At 36.2% G+C, this 15,405-nt stretch overlaps 1 protein-coding gene across 4 annotated transcripts in view; it reads left to right on the plus strand.

Annotated features, from left to right (window-relative positions):
- Positions 1–15,205, plus strand: part of SS18 (SS18 subunit of BAF chromatin remodeling complex) — a 43,142-nt gene extending 27,937 nt beyond the window's left edge. For 2 of the 4 annotated variants that reach the window (XM_054190844.1, XM_054190845.1), the window contains exons 6-11: positions 4,468–4,635; positions 5,365–5,469; positions 7,582–7,674; positions 8,403–8,525; positions 11,174–11,307; positions 13,488–15,205. In XM_054190844.1, the coding sequence (XP_054046819.1) occupies positions 4,468–4,635; positions 5,365–5,469; positions 7,582–7,674; positions 8,403–8,525; positions 11,174–11,307; positions 13,488–13,514 (650 nt within the window). In that variant the 3' untranslated portion in view covers positions 13,515–15,205. The remainder of the gene's footprint in view (positions 1–4,467; positions 4,636–5,364; positions 5,470–7,581; positions 7,675–8,402; positions 8,526–11,173; positions 11,308–13,487) is intronic. The other 2 variants (XM_054190846.1, XM_054190847.1) reach the window with 2 other exon arrangements.
- The last annotated feature ends 200 nt before the right edge of the window (positions 15,206–15,405 follow it).

Consider the following 15,405-nt stretch of genomic DNA (forward strand, 5'->3'; position numbering starts at 1 on the left):
CTATTTAATGAGCATTACACGTTGCTTGGGGTGAGGGAACTAGTTTACTTTAAACAGGTGAACTCTACATGAGAATGCCATGTTGACTTGATCATTTGCAGAAGACCGATTGTTGAGTCCAGTGCTGAGATTTTTTTAATGACAGTCGCATTTATATAAACTTACAAAAAATTGCATTAAAGCAAAAAAAGCATTAAAGCAAAAAGCTTTCAATTACAAAGTAAATATGAAGACATCCCAGAGACAGCAGATATGAGGCAGGTGCAGAATTCCTGTTCTTTTTGTTGTCCACATAAAGAAAGGAACTTAAAGATAGGAACATTCAATGTTAACTGAAATATAAACATATTCAGGGTATGACAGATCAGGATAAAATTATTTCTGAGGCTGAGGACCTTTTGTGAACATCTTGCCATCTGTTCATTCCCATATAAGCGGAAGATGTTAGTTTCAATACCTCAGCTGCTTACAGTAGCCATTATGTCATGGGCAAAGGAGGGCAGTCTCAATTTTTTGGACATCTAACCCATTTGTATCCTCAAAGTCTTTTGAGCTAGCGTTTGAACTGCCCTTTGTGTTAAAACACCTTTAAGATTTTGGTTCATTTGATGAAGTACATCTGAATTGTAGCTTTTGTCAAGAATCTTGAGAAAATTGAAGGTTAAATTTATCCTACGGTAGAGGAGTTAAGGTAGCTCTTGCAAGCGTCATCACCATCACTTATGTTTAAAAAAAAAAAGGCATTTTCTTGTAAACATGAAGAAAATCAACAAAAAAGTTTTACTGAGGGCTGCTGCATTGCTAGGTATGTATTTTGTTATTTATGTAACAGTGGACACAATGACGACATTTACCATGGTAAATCTGATATAATGTACTCTGCTGGTACTCTAGATGTGGCTGTCCGATTGCGTTATTGATATGAGTGCACATTGTGAAATGCCTAAGAATAGACCTCCTCTTAGCAACAAAACCAAAGTATTTTTCAAGACTGAAGAAACAATAGCTTGTACTGGTGCTTTTTGATTATACCCAGCTGCTCCCGTAGCTCTTTAATCAGAACAGCAGAACCACCAGTTTATTTGCGTGTGGCTCCTCACTTCTCTACTTCTTCAGAAGTTTCAGCCATGTCAGCAATTATTCTTGTCATTTCATAGCATTTGCCACCACTATCTGAGTTTCAGCAGAGGAGACAAAGCTAAGGAGACCTTTTTAAACTGCCAAGTTTTTTGTCAGCTCTTTCATCCTCAGTGCACTTCTGGTCTCAACTTCGTTAGATTTATTGGGGACCCATTTCTGGTTTGCATTTCTGTTTCTCTCATCTTGCCTCTCTGCAGCCTAGGTTGTCAGTTTCCTGAAGTCATGTCTTGTCAGGAGACTGCCACCAGGCCACTGAATTTATAAGAAAATCAGGTACCAGTCCATTTTTACTTAATTCCACATACCTTTTCTTCCCTATATGTGAGTCCTCCTTATGAGACACTGCCTGGAGCAGAAATAGTTTTTTTCATTTAGTAGGTGTAGATGACTTTGAAATGAGCAGTTGAGGAAAATGTTGTGTATTCTTGATAATGTGGACTATTTTTAATTGAACTATGAGCATTTCTGGTTTCACCTGTTATCTGGCTTGCTTTATACATTCATTTACTCCAGAAGATTGATTTGGGTCTGCATGTTACATGTTTCAGGTGCCTGTTTAATGACTACCAAAATGGCCTGCACTCCTCACAGGACCTACAGTATTACTTCTTAGCATCTTTTTCTTCAGACTTTTATCCCCAGAATGCTTCCAGTATATTAATATGTGAAGGCTGCCTTCTTGAATACACGGAAACATTTATAGGGCTTTTGTACTACCAACAGTTTCTTGGAAACACAATAGTCTGCTTGTGTACTTGCATATTTAGAGGGATAGTCCTGCACAATGTTTTCTTGGTCTCATTTTGGATTCAGTACAAATCAGACATTTTGTCCTCTCTTGAATAAATAGTTCTAGAAATTCACCAAAAAATAAGAGTTTCTAAGGAGAGTCTTTGAAAGCAGTGAGCATTCCCTTGCATCGTACAATTTTATGAACTTCTGTGTGTGAAGTCTTATCTCCAAATCTGGAAGACATCATGACTTCCACTGAGTGTAGTTTGTTGTGACCTGATTAGAAATTGAAGAGCTGGATTATAAGTGGATTGTAAAAACATTTGCTACAAATATTAGAAAGTCATAAGATAATGAACTAATAGCCTTAAGTTTTTGACTTAAGTTTTGTGAAGGGTTTTTCTAGTTTAATTTTATGTCATATTAAGTATTACATGATGAATAAATGTAGCTTTTATTGTAGGCTTGATTTTTCAAAATGAAAAACAAATTCAAAGTTCCCTCATTCCTCAAAACTGCTGCGTAAAATGGTTCCGTTGCGTGAGATGGTAGAGATCATGGTTCTTCTTTTAGGTATCTTCTTAATGAGAGAGATGTGAACCAAACTGGAAGGAAGCCAGGCACTCTGTTATTAACACAATACACAGTCTGATACAGGGTAGTGAATTCTCATTGTGGCTCTACAAAGCGTTAATGAAGTTCTAATTTAAAAAGCAAACAGAAAACCTCTACATTGCACCATGGGGACCCAACACATTTTATCACATTGTATTGTGACTAATATTAATATTGTTAATTAACAAGCTTTCTTGAGATGTAGGAATATTATGGCAACAAGTTTTTATTTTTTTTTTCAAGGCTGCCTAATGTTTCTCAGTACCTCCAAACAGAGGAGCAGTGAAATGGAATGATCTAAATTACCTCCTCGTTCACAAGATCAAAAAATGAAATATATTTTTGCTAAGTGAAAAATAATTACAGTATCTCAAACTGTTTTTTTACTTTAAAATTGGGACACGCAAACTGCCATGCTGAAGGGTAGAAGCATAACTGGATCATTTTAAGAGCGGCCAATATTTATCTTCAGAGGAAAATGAAGCTTAACAGAACTAAGGCCACTTTACTTCTCGCTGAGAGATTCCACACAGGGGTTTAATGGGATTTAACTAACGCACTTTGAATTCGTACCATTAATTAATTTGGCTTAACTTTCTCTGGTAACCCCACATAGACAAGATCCAAGTGACTATGTATTCCTTTCCTTATATAAATCGTCAGTATCTAGGTAACTTTCCTGTACTGCGGTTTCTACATAGGACTTTCTGCTTGTGCTTCAGCACGTAGTTATTTAAAAATATTAAATGCAATGGCAAAATCTATCATATAGAAAAGGAGATGATACCTTTCCGTTTTCTCCTGGGATGGGGCTAAGGAATGGCTGTGCTAGTTTGATGTTTGATTTGTTTTTTTTTTTTTAGTGAGACTTAGTTACTTGTTGTCTTTGTAGTTTATAAAACAAGTATATAAAACAAAAAAAGGGGGGGGGGGAAGCTTAGGGTTTCACCATTATAAAGTATGCAATATTTGTTAAGTAGTTTGACTTAATGTATTATAAGAATATGTTGTTTAAGAAGTTTAGCTTCTTGTGACAACTCTTTCCTCCTCATATTTTTAATATTGGAATAACTCTTTTTCTGAAGCGGTACTACAGAGGAAGTGAGGAAGCTGTTCTTTGTTAAAAGTTATATCAACCTAACCTGCAATCTCATATAATGAAATGGCGTAATCATCATTTTCATTGCTGTGCGGTGTCAGTAGGGTGCTCTTTAACTGTCTGTTTTGATTACTGAAGTTTGCATTTCTCTAAGTTCAGCCTTAACTAGAATTTCTTCGTTGATAAAACATGGACAGTACTTGATCTCTCCTGGTCTTTTCCCGAGGCTCATAGAACCTTGGTGCAGCTTGGTATGAAAGGAGGTTTTTGATACAGGCTGCTCGGGACTGTTCAGTGGCGGGCTGACCGTGTATTCCTGTGGGCCTTTCTGCATAATGTCTATTGTGTGATTGCCTGACACGCTGGTACAAGTGGTTTGTCTTTATAGGCTAAACAACATTGTTTATTTTGTGATAACAGCTAAGTGGCTCATTGCTGGACTATAACAACAACTACATGTGTATTAAAACTATGCCCCAAGGAGTTCATGATGTTAAATAGTTTTTCTATGACTTGTCAAGGTTTCACCATCAAGTTTTCATCTACACTTTCTTTGCAGGTGGTTTTTAAAACAAACAAAAAATGATAGAAGCGTTTCAGTTATCTCTGTGTATGAGTAAACTAGTGTCTGTGTAGTTTGAACATAAATCATCTAAAAGGGTCCTTATTTAGGCTGAGTTCTATTTTGTAATTTGGTTGCTGAATTGATCATCTGCACTTGCATTGGTACAGGAGCAAGGAATCCTTACGAGAACACTAGAAATACAGAGCCTTTTTTGCTCCATTTTTAAACCTTGAGTTTTCCATGTTAGTTCTCCCTGAAAGGTTTAATCACAAATCATGTGTTACAGAAGGCATATTTGCTGCTTTTCCTTTCACAGGTCCAATGATGCACCAGCAGCCCCCCACCCAGCAATACAACATGCCACAAGCAGGTGGCCAGCATTACCAGGGGCAGCAGCCACCTATGGGAATGATGGGCCAAGTTAACCAAGGAAATCACATGATGGGTCAGAGACAGATTCCTCCGTACAGGCCGCCACAGCAAGGTAGGACTTCACTTCAGTGTTTTTACAGTGATTTTAAATAACCATCTTTAAAACTATTTTAAATCACTTTCTTGATTACACCAAATTTTGATCAAATCATTGGGTGTCACGGGCTTTGTTTGCAGACTCTTTTTGTTACCCTTTTAAGGGTGGTTCTTGCAGCAACAGATTACTGGTATCATCATGAAACGTGAAGACAAGTTTCTCTTCTGTTTTGAGTTTTCTGACAAAAAGTATCTAAAAATACGCGTCGCAGATACGCAGATGCAGAATTCTGTTTCAGTATTTAACTGATAGGTACAGAAAAGGAACGGAGTATCTGCTCGTTTCTGAATTAGCTCCATTACGAGAAAGGAACAGTGTTCCACAATTTTGCTTCTCTTTTTTCTTTTTTTTTTTTTTTGACAGTCCTTTTAGAAAAGGAATAACTTCATTATTAACACCCTAGTCTGTTATATACATTTTCCTAAAATCAGCTCAAAACTGAAGTTTGATATATATGTGCTCAATCTAGTGCAGCCAAACAACTGTGTGTGTGTATATATAGATAGATACATTATTTTATTATTATTTTTTTTAAGTAAACCAGATTACGTATGTTGTCTGAAATGCAACGATATGGGTGGGGAGTACATTTGAGAAATATTTCTCATACTAAAATCAGAAATTAGCAGGCTTTATAACAGACAAAACAAGTTATTTACGTATTGACTGGTTGTGGTTTTTCAGGCCCACCACAGCAGTACTCAGGCCAGGAAGACTATTATGGGGACCAATACAGTCATGGTGGACAAGGTCCTCCAGAAGGCATGAACCAGCAATATTACCCTGATGGTAATCTCTCATAAATGTTAACTTTCCCATTTTCTATACCTGCCCAATACTAATGTAGTTATATGCCCAAAATTAGGGAATGAGGCAAGAATAGTAATTGGATATCATGCTTCACATTTACAAAACCTTCCAAATTCAGAATTGTTACTACAGTTTAAGTTACTATGACTAGTTAATTTTACAACTTACTCAAAGCGTGTAATTTGTACTACTCCCATTTGACACTCTTTAACAACAGTTTTAGTATTTCAACGTGAAGTTCTGTTAATAGGTTTATCTAGAAGTATGGAGGATTCCTTAGCAGATCTAGTATAATTGACATGAATTAAAACAATCATAACTTTATTATAAATAAGAGAGGGGGCGATATCCTTTTATTAAAGATTTTATTGAAGTGGAAAAACTCGCTAACGAGATGTACTTTTTCTGTAAATATTCTACTTTTTAACTTGGTGTTTAGTTTTCATGTAAGTCACACAAATACGTTATTGCTGCTATGGTATGGGCCTTCAGTTTAATTTTTGCAAAGGAATAAAATGGTCCTTGCCCTGAGGAGATTGTAATTGTGAATCCTCTTTAGAAGTCCCCCCTGTGCTTTCAAGAGAAGACTGTAACTTTGAATTTCATGAATCCGCCCTTCTGCCTCTTGGAATTTAGAGTGCTGAAGGCTATTGGATTGTGTTATAAGTTAGAAAAGTTGCAATTAACCTGTTTTTAGGCTGAGCAGAGACTGGGAGAACAAAGATGCTGACTCATGACTACTGTGATAACCGTGTGTGCAACTTAATGGTATCTTATCATCTACCACATTCCTTGAACTTCATAACATTTTAAAAACATATACAAAGCAAAGCTTTGTAATTTCCAAAGCAACTATTCATTGCAAATAAAAGGATACAAGTTATTTGTTTGAATTACAAGTTGCATTAACTTGTAATTATTAAGCTTTCATTTTGGACCTTTTATGTTTTACACATGAACTTTAAATGGTTGCAGGCAATTTACTGTAGTAGGGGCAATTAGATGTTATTATCAACAACTCTGTGACAGCACAGATCAGATTACTTCTCTAAAAGCTATTCCTCTAAAGATTCATTCTTTATCATTACCTCATTATTGCTCTTACGTAGGATGTAAAGAGAATATATTATAAGACTTGTTTTAATGGTTATATATTTATATTAGATTCAATCAATGATATATGGTACAGAACTAATTACAAAGACCACGTAGTTTTAGAACTGTTTTCCCTTTCCTTATTTTTATTCCAAAATTTTATTCCAAACTTAAATAATTTGTATAATTTAATTTCAAATTTAAACAAAATTTTGGTTTGTGTTCTCGACCAAGTTAGTAATAAGATTTCGTCACCTGTAAGATTTTGGTCACCTGTAAGACAAAATATATTAGTTCTAAAAACAACAACAGGTGGGGTGCTTACTGCATATGTTGGTTTCTTAATCAGAGATGCCTGTGGTCTCTGAAAAGGAAGGTTTGTTTATAATAATCCTGCTGAGGACTGGAATGTAAACCAGAAAGTTTTCTTATGACTTGTAGGAATTCTGTTTGTAGGGAAAATCTCGAGAATGTTATTTTTCTGTCACTTAAAAGCAAAACTTAGTGTAGACTGTGGTTCATAACTTCATTGAGCTTTGTTATATTTCACACTGCTTTTAGCATATGCTTTTGAATTGGAGATCAGCAGAACAGGTGTTAGACAAAGTATGATAATTGCTTTCTTTGTTCATTCTAATTTAATTCAGGTTATTTACATGTGAAAGGCCTAAATGCTTTCATTTTTTTTTTGAGTGAAAGATAAAGTACTTTTTTTTTTTTTTCCCCTCCCAACAAGGATTATCAGAAGGTTAAGACCATCCCTTGCTGTGATGTTGCTAAAACTACTGCATTAAGCCTTTTTTTTTTTTTTCTGTCACATGTTAATTCAATATGAAAGGCAATCATATTAATAAGTCTTTGGCTAATACAATTGAAAATTCTTTTTCATGTATATCCAGTTGAAATTTTTTTCATTTTTCTGAGAAATGAAATATTTTAGGGTTTTCACTCAGAGGCCATTAACGTTTCTTCCTGTCTCTTGTCGAATTGATGTAGGTCATAATGATTACGGTTATCAGCAACCGTCGTATCCTGAACAAGGCTACGATAGGCCTTATGAGGATTCCTCACAACATTACTACGAAGGAGGTATCTATATACCTTCACACACATACGCACATACATTCCCTTTCCTCCCCCACCCGCAACGGAAACAAAAATTCTTACACAACACAACTTATACCCATGCAAAGCTCTTGTAGAATACTAGTTGCTGGCTGTCTTGAAAACTGCAGGGAACATGAAGCGTTCAGAATAATTTCTTGCAAACACCTAAAATATGTAACCACAATTTGCCATTTCTAACAACAGTAAAATGACTAAAACACCCTAGAGATTTTTTTTTTTACCTCAATGGAAATTTTTATTTAAACATAAATTTGTTGGTTCAGTTGTATATCTTTTTGTGTGTGTATCTATTTTGTATAATTATAGTGCCGTTAGGAAACAGCTTGCTGATCTTATGTAGCTAGTCTGTGCTCTTGTAGCTGTCCTTAATTTTGTCTTTTTTTTTTTTAATTTTATTTAGCATAGTCATGATCTTATGACTGTGATGTTCCAGTAAATGTTTTGCTCGTTTGGCAGAGATGCTGAAAATGCTGCAGTTCAACTTTGCAGAATTGGCTTTAACTGCAGTTTGTTTGGCCGAATTCCTTCTGTTTGGTTTGAGTTATCTTTGTTTTGTTCAGTTTTTGAAATCAATATTGCATTTTCATTTTGTTCTCGTGTTGTTGGCTGTGCATCTTAGAAGGAATAAATAAATAAATAAATAAATAGGTATCTTTATAAGTTTTTGCTTTCTTGCAATCATCTTACAGGAAACTCACAATATGGTCAGCAGCAAGATGCATATCAAGGACCACCCCAACAGCAGGGTTATCCACCACAACAGCAGCAATATCCAGGCCAGCAAGGGTATCCAGGACAACAGCAGGGTTATGGTAAGAACCTGAAGACACAGACAGCAATCACAGAAAAGGCCAAGGGAGATCCTCATGTTATTCCATCCATGTTTTACTGGGTTGGAAGGCCAGGCTTGTGCAAAAAAAGCTGTATGCCTGCAATTTCACTGGGACAAAACAAGATGGTGTAGAAGACAGCATCTTTTGGGAAGTAGATCTGTTGGCAGTTTAGGACAATGTGGTAGCATAGAAAAGGTGGCTAGAAAACATTGTAACAGATGTCTGTAATTTAGAAAGACTCTGGTCTTTTCTGTCCTCTGTAGGTGAAGACAGACTCAGGAGGGCAGAAAGATGGCAGAAAGCCATTTATACCCTTTCATCCCTGGATTTGCCACTTAGAACAAGATCTTTTAAAAAAAATAGTTTAAAATTTCATCCAACATACATTAATCATTCTTTTTAAAGGAAATTAATAGAAGCATTGCCAATGCAGCTTTCAAGAGAGTTTGTTTTATAGATTTGCAGTGGTAGTACAAGCCACCTGATGTATGGCAGGAATGAGAAATCTTCTGCCACAAGTGAGATAATGTAGTGCTTGGATTCAAGGAAAACCTCCTAAGCAGGAAACTTAAAGTAGTAGCATGTCATTTTTGTGTATACTTCTGAAAACTGCGGGTCAGAAGAGCATACAGAAAATACTGCTCTCTTAAGTTTTGCTTGCTTGCATATTGTACCGCCATACATCATTATCTCAGAAGAAGGAATCTCTGAAATCTATATATTTTAACTTTTAGCGCTGTTGCAGGTTTATATGCTAAAAGTTTTGGCATTGTGGGTATGTGAGGAAGTGCATGGCTGACTTCTTTGCCATGTAGATAAATGACAGATTTACATTAAATCCAGTTATGTTGAGGCAGAGTTAAGTTTTAAGAGGATCCACTGAGACTTAGCAAGTTTTCTCCTTTGTTATGGGTGAATTGATAGTTCTAAAATAATATTCATGTAGTTATATTCTGCTAAACGTAACACAGGAACAGAATGAAGATCAGAGTGAAGGCCCGTCTAGCTCACTATTCTAAGTGTTGTAAGTAAAGAAATAAAATCTGACTTATTCTGAAAATATAGGTTAAGAGATACTAGAGGAAGAAGATGAAGAAATCTGTTGGAGTGATTTACACACTGTAATTTGTAAACCCAAATAACATATTTTTGAATTTCTATTTTCAGCAGAGCTAGGTATTGAAGTTTAATTTTTATTTCATAAAATCTATCACTCAATATTTAGAATTCAGCTACAAAGAATTACCATGAATAAATAAAACCAAGTTTCATTTGTCAGTTGAACACAGCACTTTTTAGGATGTAATATCCTTACTCAATTTAATATTTAATTGCTTTCTAATTTGCAAAAATAAATCAGCATCCTGGTCATTATTATCAATCTTTAAGGTTTTGTTCTACTGTAGAAAGCTGAATCTGCATAGTTGAAGGGGATTTGAGGCCTGAGGAAAATGGTGATAGCCTATGGAGCTTTTCTTCTCCAGGTCGTCTTTTTGACTGTCTCGTAGATCTAGAATTACAGAAAGAGTTACCAGCTGATGTCATCTTAATGTCCAGTGCTTGTAGCTAAGACTCTAGCCCTCTCTAGCACTGAATCACGCTGTTGCTAAAATACATCTGTTTCTTCTGCGGGGGAAAAAAAGAAGGGTTGGTTGGTTTAAAATAAAGCACTTCTGAAGAGTTGCAACTCTTCCTGACTGCCCATTTTTAAGGGGTGGCATTAAAAAAGCTAACTTAAATCCACTGTGAAAGATCCATGTGGAATGTCACTGAAATACGCAGTACACCATCTCTCCCAAGGCAGGCAGGGATGAGGTTAATTTTGTTTGGAACATGGCTGCACTGCCTGATGGTAGTAATGTGCAGCTTCCAATGGTGGGCAGGCTGAGTCCCTGAGAATAGTAACAGAAAGAGTTTGTATTGACAGAAGAACCGCTTCCTTTTACAGCCAAAAAAAGTCTGAAACCAAAGTTGGGTTTGGTTTGGTTTGTTTTTCCTATCCTTTCCCTGGAGAGTTGAGATGACCAGAGGAGTATGGAGTAGACGGTACTTTTTCTCCATCCCACAGTAGCATCTACTGGTTGTCACATCTCACATTTTATGCATGTAACTTGCTTGTCTGATGTCCCATTTATTTGCCTGCTGTGGTGTGAGAACTGACTTTTTGGCAGTGCAGTGCTGCCAGTCTTTTGAAAAGGTCTGAATGCTAAACGCAGCTGATCATCTGGCTGCTCCTGGCATGGTAAAGTTCTGAAACTGGAGCAGCATACAGCAGGAGGAGAGTGTGCCTCCCTAAATCCTGGGATGTGCTCATGTTGATGACTTGTAATTTCTTGCCTTGTTCTTCCCTGCCCTGTGACTTCACATGTGGAACTACATCCATTGGTAATAAATAATATATTAAATTAAGGTAAATGCTTCTGTGGTTGGAGCATAGGCCCTGTCAGCTAAGGTGCTTCCCGCCATGAGAGGAGGACCACAGTAATTTTTTTAGGTAGGAAGAGACCTAACTGCACAGCAGTGATACTTCTTAGCCCTGCCCAGTTGTAAAATTCTGTGCTTTTACTGTTCTCTTCTTCCTAATGCCTTATGCAATCTTTTTTCACTTACATTTTAATGATCTCCAGGCCCCTCCCAGAGTGGTCCAGGACCTCAGTATCCCAATTATCCACAAGGACAAGGCCAGCAGTATGGGGGATACAGACCCACACAGCCTGGGCCACCACAGCCACCACAGCAGAGGCCTTATGGATATGACCAGGTATTCTTCAATTTGATGAGAAAGTTGTGATTCTTGTACACTGATTTGATAATCTTCTTTTCTGTTGGACATTTAAACTAATGTATTTGAGGACATGATCTTTAGGTGTGTATATACAGTTCTCATGCATCTTATTTCCAGGTGAGTTACCCAGAATCACTTATCTGGAGATGTGATCAGTCATTCTCTTCTGAGTTTGCAGTTTAATGTAACTTGGCAAAGTGAGGCACTCCAGATAGTATTTTTGGACCTTAAAAATTAAGGTGATCTTTTTCGTAGCCTCATGGTGGATGACTAATATGAAAGATGAGGTTCCTAAATCTCATGGTGGATCATTGTTCATTACTACTTTGCAGAGTTACCACAAACAGAAATTCAGTAATTCTCCTCTCCAGTTGCAGAACCACCTTAGGTGTGCAACTGAAGTCCCTCTGCTATAGAGCTGTGTGGGGAGACATGAAGCCTATTTTTGCACAGATTTTCTCTGAGCAGTATAAAGGAACACTGAACATGGGAAAGAAGTGACCTGAAAAATCAACTGCTTCTTTCCTATCACTACTAAGATAAGTTTCAAACAAACAAGCAAGAACCACCACAACTCTAGGCTGGAGTTGTTGTGGAGGACTCCTGTAAAAAAAAAAAACAAAAAAACAAAAAAAACCCTGTCTTCTAATTAAAGGATAAAATGGAGGTTTTATTCCTGTAGAAGGTACTAAACTTGTAAAATCTAATCTTTGCAATATGAGTCATTAAGAAATATCATTAAAACATACACTACTATATTCCTCAGCATAAATAAAATAGAGTAACTAAATATACCTTATGATCAAGTTGAGGTTCTAGTGTTTAAATAAAATCCTGATATGTCAGTAGAAGATCAGTTGAACTTTCAAGAAGAACTTTCCCTTGGAAGTGAGAATAGACACAATTGCCCACATTTTTAAAGGAGAACAGTTGTCTTCCTTTCTACAGAAATTAGAAAAGACAAGGAAGAAGGAGAACACTTCCAGTGTGGTAGTTTAGAGGTGCAATTATTTCTAATTAACAGATAAACAAAATGCTCGTGCCCTGAACTAATAACTTCCTCCTACTAATAATAAGCTACAGGAAAATGCTTTGCATGTTGCAAATGTAGGGTCAAGGAAACCTAATCTCAATTTGCTGAGTTCCTTCTAGCTTGCTTTGCAGTAGAAGTGGGCAACCCTCTCTGTAGATAGGCTCTACTCCTTCAGCTTGTGCAGTCTAAGTTCCACTGGGAAACTCAATTACAGAAGACCTCTCCACTCTTTCATACTAGCCATTCCCATAGGTATTGTGCTGCTTAAATTCTCATTTGGCAGTTGTTATGAAACTCTTCTTCCAGACTGATTGTCATATTACAATGGAAAAAACTGACATTACAACATAAAACTGAAATTTAAAATACTGCCATATCGTGATGGTACTTAACATGGAATGGTGGTGGGACTGCAGTCTGGAGAGTGTTCGCTTCATAGCACATTACGTGCTTCTGCAAGCCGTGAACTCTGTGGTGAAGGATGATGGTAGGCAGGTAGCATTGATGCTTTCATCTCTGCTGTCTTCTGCAGTACATGACATTGTGTGAAAAGAAACAGAGAATATCAATAAGGGTAATAATTCTATGTATTGGATCTATAGAATAATTTATTTTCATAGGATAAGTTGACTGATTCTTTATGTTCCCTGGGATGTGCCTTCATTTTTGATACATGTATCAGTCGATGCTTGATATATGAATATTTTTAGGTATCTCTGAAAGCAGGTTGGTTTCCTAAATTACTTTGAATTTAGGTGACCTTGTCTTTTTGAAATAATTTACAAAGTTTAGGTGAGAGGTAATTCCTGGTTTTTGTTTTTTTTTTTTTTTATGGTGTTCTGCAAATTTCACAGCAGTCTACTGCATTTAAATATATACTCTTCTAATCAAATTAGGTTCCTGGCTTTAAATCCGTATCATCAGTCTTACCTTTACAATAAAACACACATGATTTGTAGTGAGGTGAGACTCTATACTACTTACTCATACCAGTTTCTCATTTATTGTTGTTTGTTTCCACCTTTTAACATCATAGCTTATTTGGATGGTCTTCTGATTTCAGCTTTTAATAGAGGAAAATATGCCTTGTGGTCTAATCGTGTATTTTGAATTTATTTTTTAGGGTCAGTATGGAAACTATCAACAGTGAAAAAGTACTCACATTCCGGTAGGCAGTATCTATTAGCAGCCATATTGTCTCCTCAGCACTGTGGACATCTTCCTGAGATGAGAACCTCCCATTCCATCTAGCTTTTGGAAAAATCTTGTGGCTGTTTTATGGTATACAGTCTTTATTGGTTAATTGTTAAAGACTGTAGATTCTCAGAAACTGATTTCACATCTCTACTCTAGATGGCAATATTGGACAGAAAATATGTGACATAACAATTTGCAGTGAGTTGAGAACTGTATGTCAAATAGACTGTTACAGACTGAAAGGTGCGAACAGCTTTGTATGTTTATGAAGGTTATGGGAATTTAATATTTTTTCCACAGATTTTTTTTGTAGGGGGAAAGGGGAAATGCACACTTTTTACAGCAGCAATATTTTGTATATTATGTTTTTCATGTGGTGAATATGCAAGACAGTACACTACTCGCTGGGCAAGATAAGAAATCTACTGTTAAAAATGGGTTGGGGCATGATAAGTGCTTGATTGTATAAGTCTCGAAATGGTGTACAATAAAGATAACAGTGAAAAAAGATGGAGAGCATCAGACATCACTGATAGGTTCATGTACAAAGAATAAGAATCCCAGTTATCTAAATGGGAACACGATTAAGGACAGTATAATGTACTATTGTGAAAAGATTAATTTTTTTAAGCTTTCCAATTTTTCTGAGTGAAGCATTTTTGTAAAAATTCTTTCTAACATAGTTTGACAATTTTCTGCAACATTTTTTTGGGTAACAAGATAAACGTTTGGGTTTTATTTCTCAAGTGTTTTGTCACAGCTTTGCATAAGCAAGCTGTAATCCCTCTTAATAATTGCAATAACAAAGAAAATGACAAGTGTTAATTTTACTTGGCTTGAATATGCAAAGAACTTGAAAAAGAATATGGAGGACAGGACTGTATTGTATAAGTGTATTTTAACCTTTAGTTGAATAATTTGTATGTATCAAAATAGCCTAGAAGACTTTGTAAAGCCTATCTAAACTTTCCTAACTGGGAGCTAATATCTTTAGAAAGGGGGCATTTTTTGTGCGTGTCCGTTTTTCTTATTGGTTAACGTGAGACCAAGGGATGTTTTATAACATCAAATATAAAACCTGTTGGTGAGGTAAATGCCAAATGTTGTTTTGAACTGCATTAATGCTTATAGTGTTGCATGTGAGATAGAGGCAGCACCTCGATCAATAGCATAGTACACAAAAAAAAATTGGTTTTGAGACTGTCCTGCAACTGTGTGTCAGATAAATAAACGTATATTCTGTTGTGCAGGAATACATGCATTCAAGAATTCCTGGCAACTTTTATAAAGGACAAAACTTAAAATTAGCCCAGGAGTAAAATAATAATTTTTTTTTTTCCAGTTGGCGATCATGTTGGAGGGGCGTGGGGGGGGGGAGAAAAACAGCTGGTGTTCATAATATGTATGGCATTATACATGGAAGACAAGATTTGCAATTTGTTCGTCGATTTTAAAGGGAAAACAATTTTCTTAAAGGCGATAGAAAATACACATCAAGGTTTGAACAGATATGGCATGAGGAACATTATTATGAATGAAATGCTTGTAGGTTCTGTGCCAATTTTCCACCACTGTGTACTTCATTGCTATTTAAAACTGTACTCCATCAATTCTAATGGAAGAATAAATTATTTGTGATTTTAATTTTCTCATTTGTTTCTTTAAATTAGATCCCTATCACTCTGATGTCTCATCTGGAGACTGTGCTGTGGGTTTTTATTTTATAGAAGTTTGGCCAGAATAACCAAACTGTATTTGCATTCTAGGACTTTATCAAAATTCTCTTGCCATAGCCAAGTTAATTAGAATTAACTGTTCAGTAATCAGCATGTTGTGTAGGTTGT

The sequence above is a fragment of the Rissa tridactyla genome, chromosome 2 (assembly GCF_028500815.1).
Source record: "Rissa tridactyla isolate bRisTri1 chromosome 2, bRisTri1.patW.cur.20221130, whole genome shotgun sequence".
NCBI classification, from domain to species: domain Eukaryota; kingdom Metazoa; phylum Chordata; class Aves; order Charadriiformes; family Laridae; genus Rissa; species Rissa tridactyla.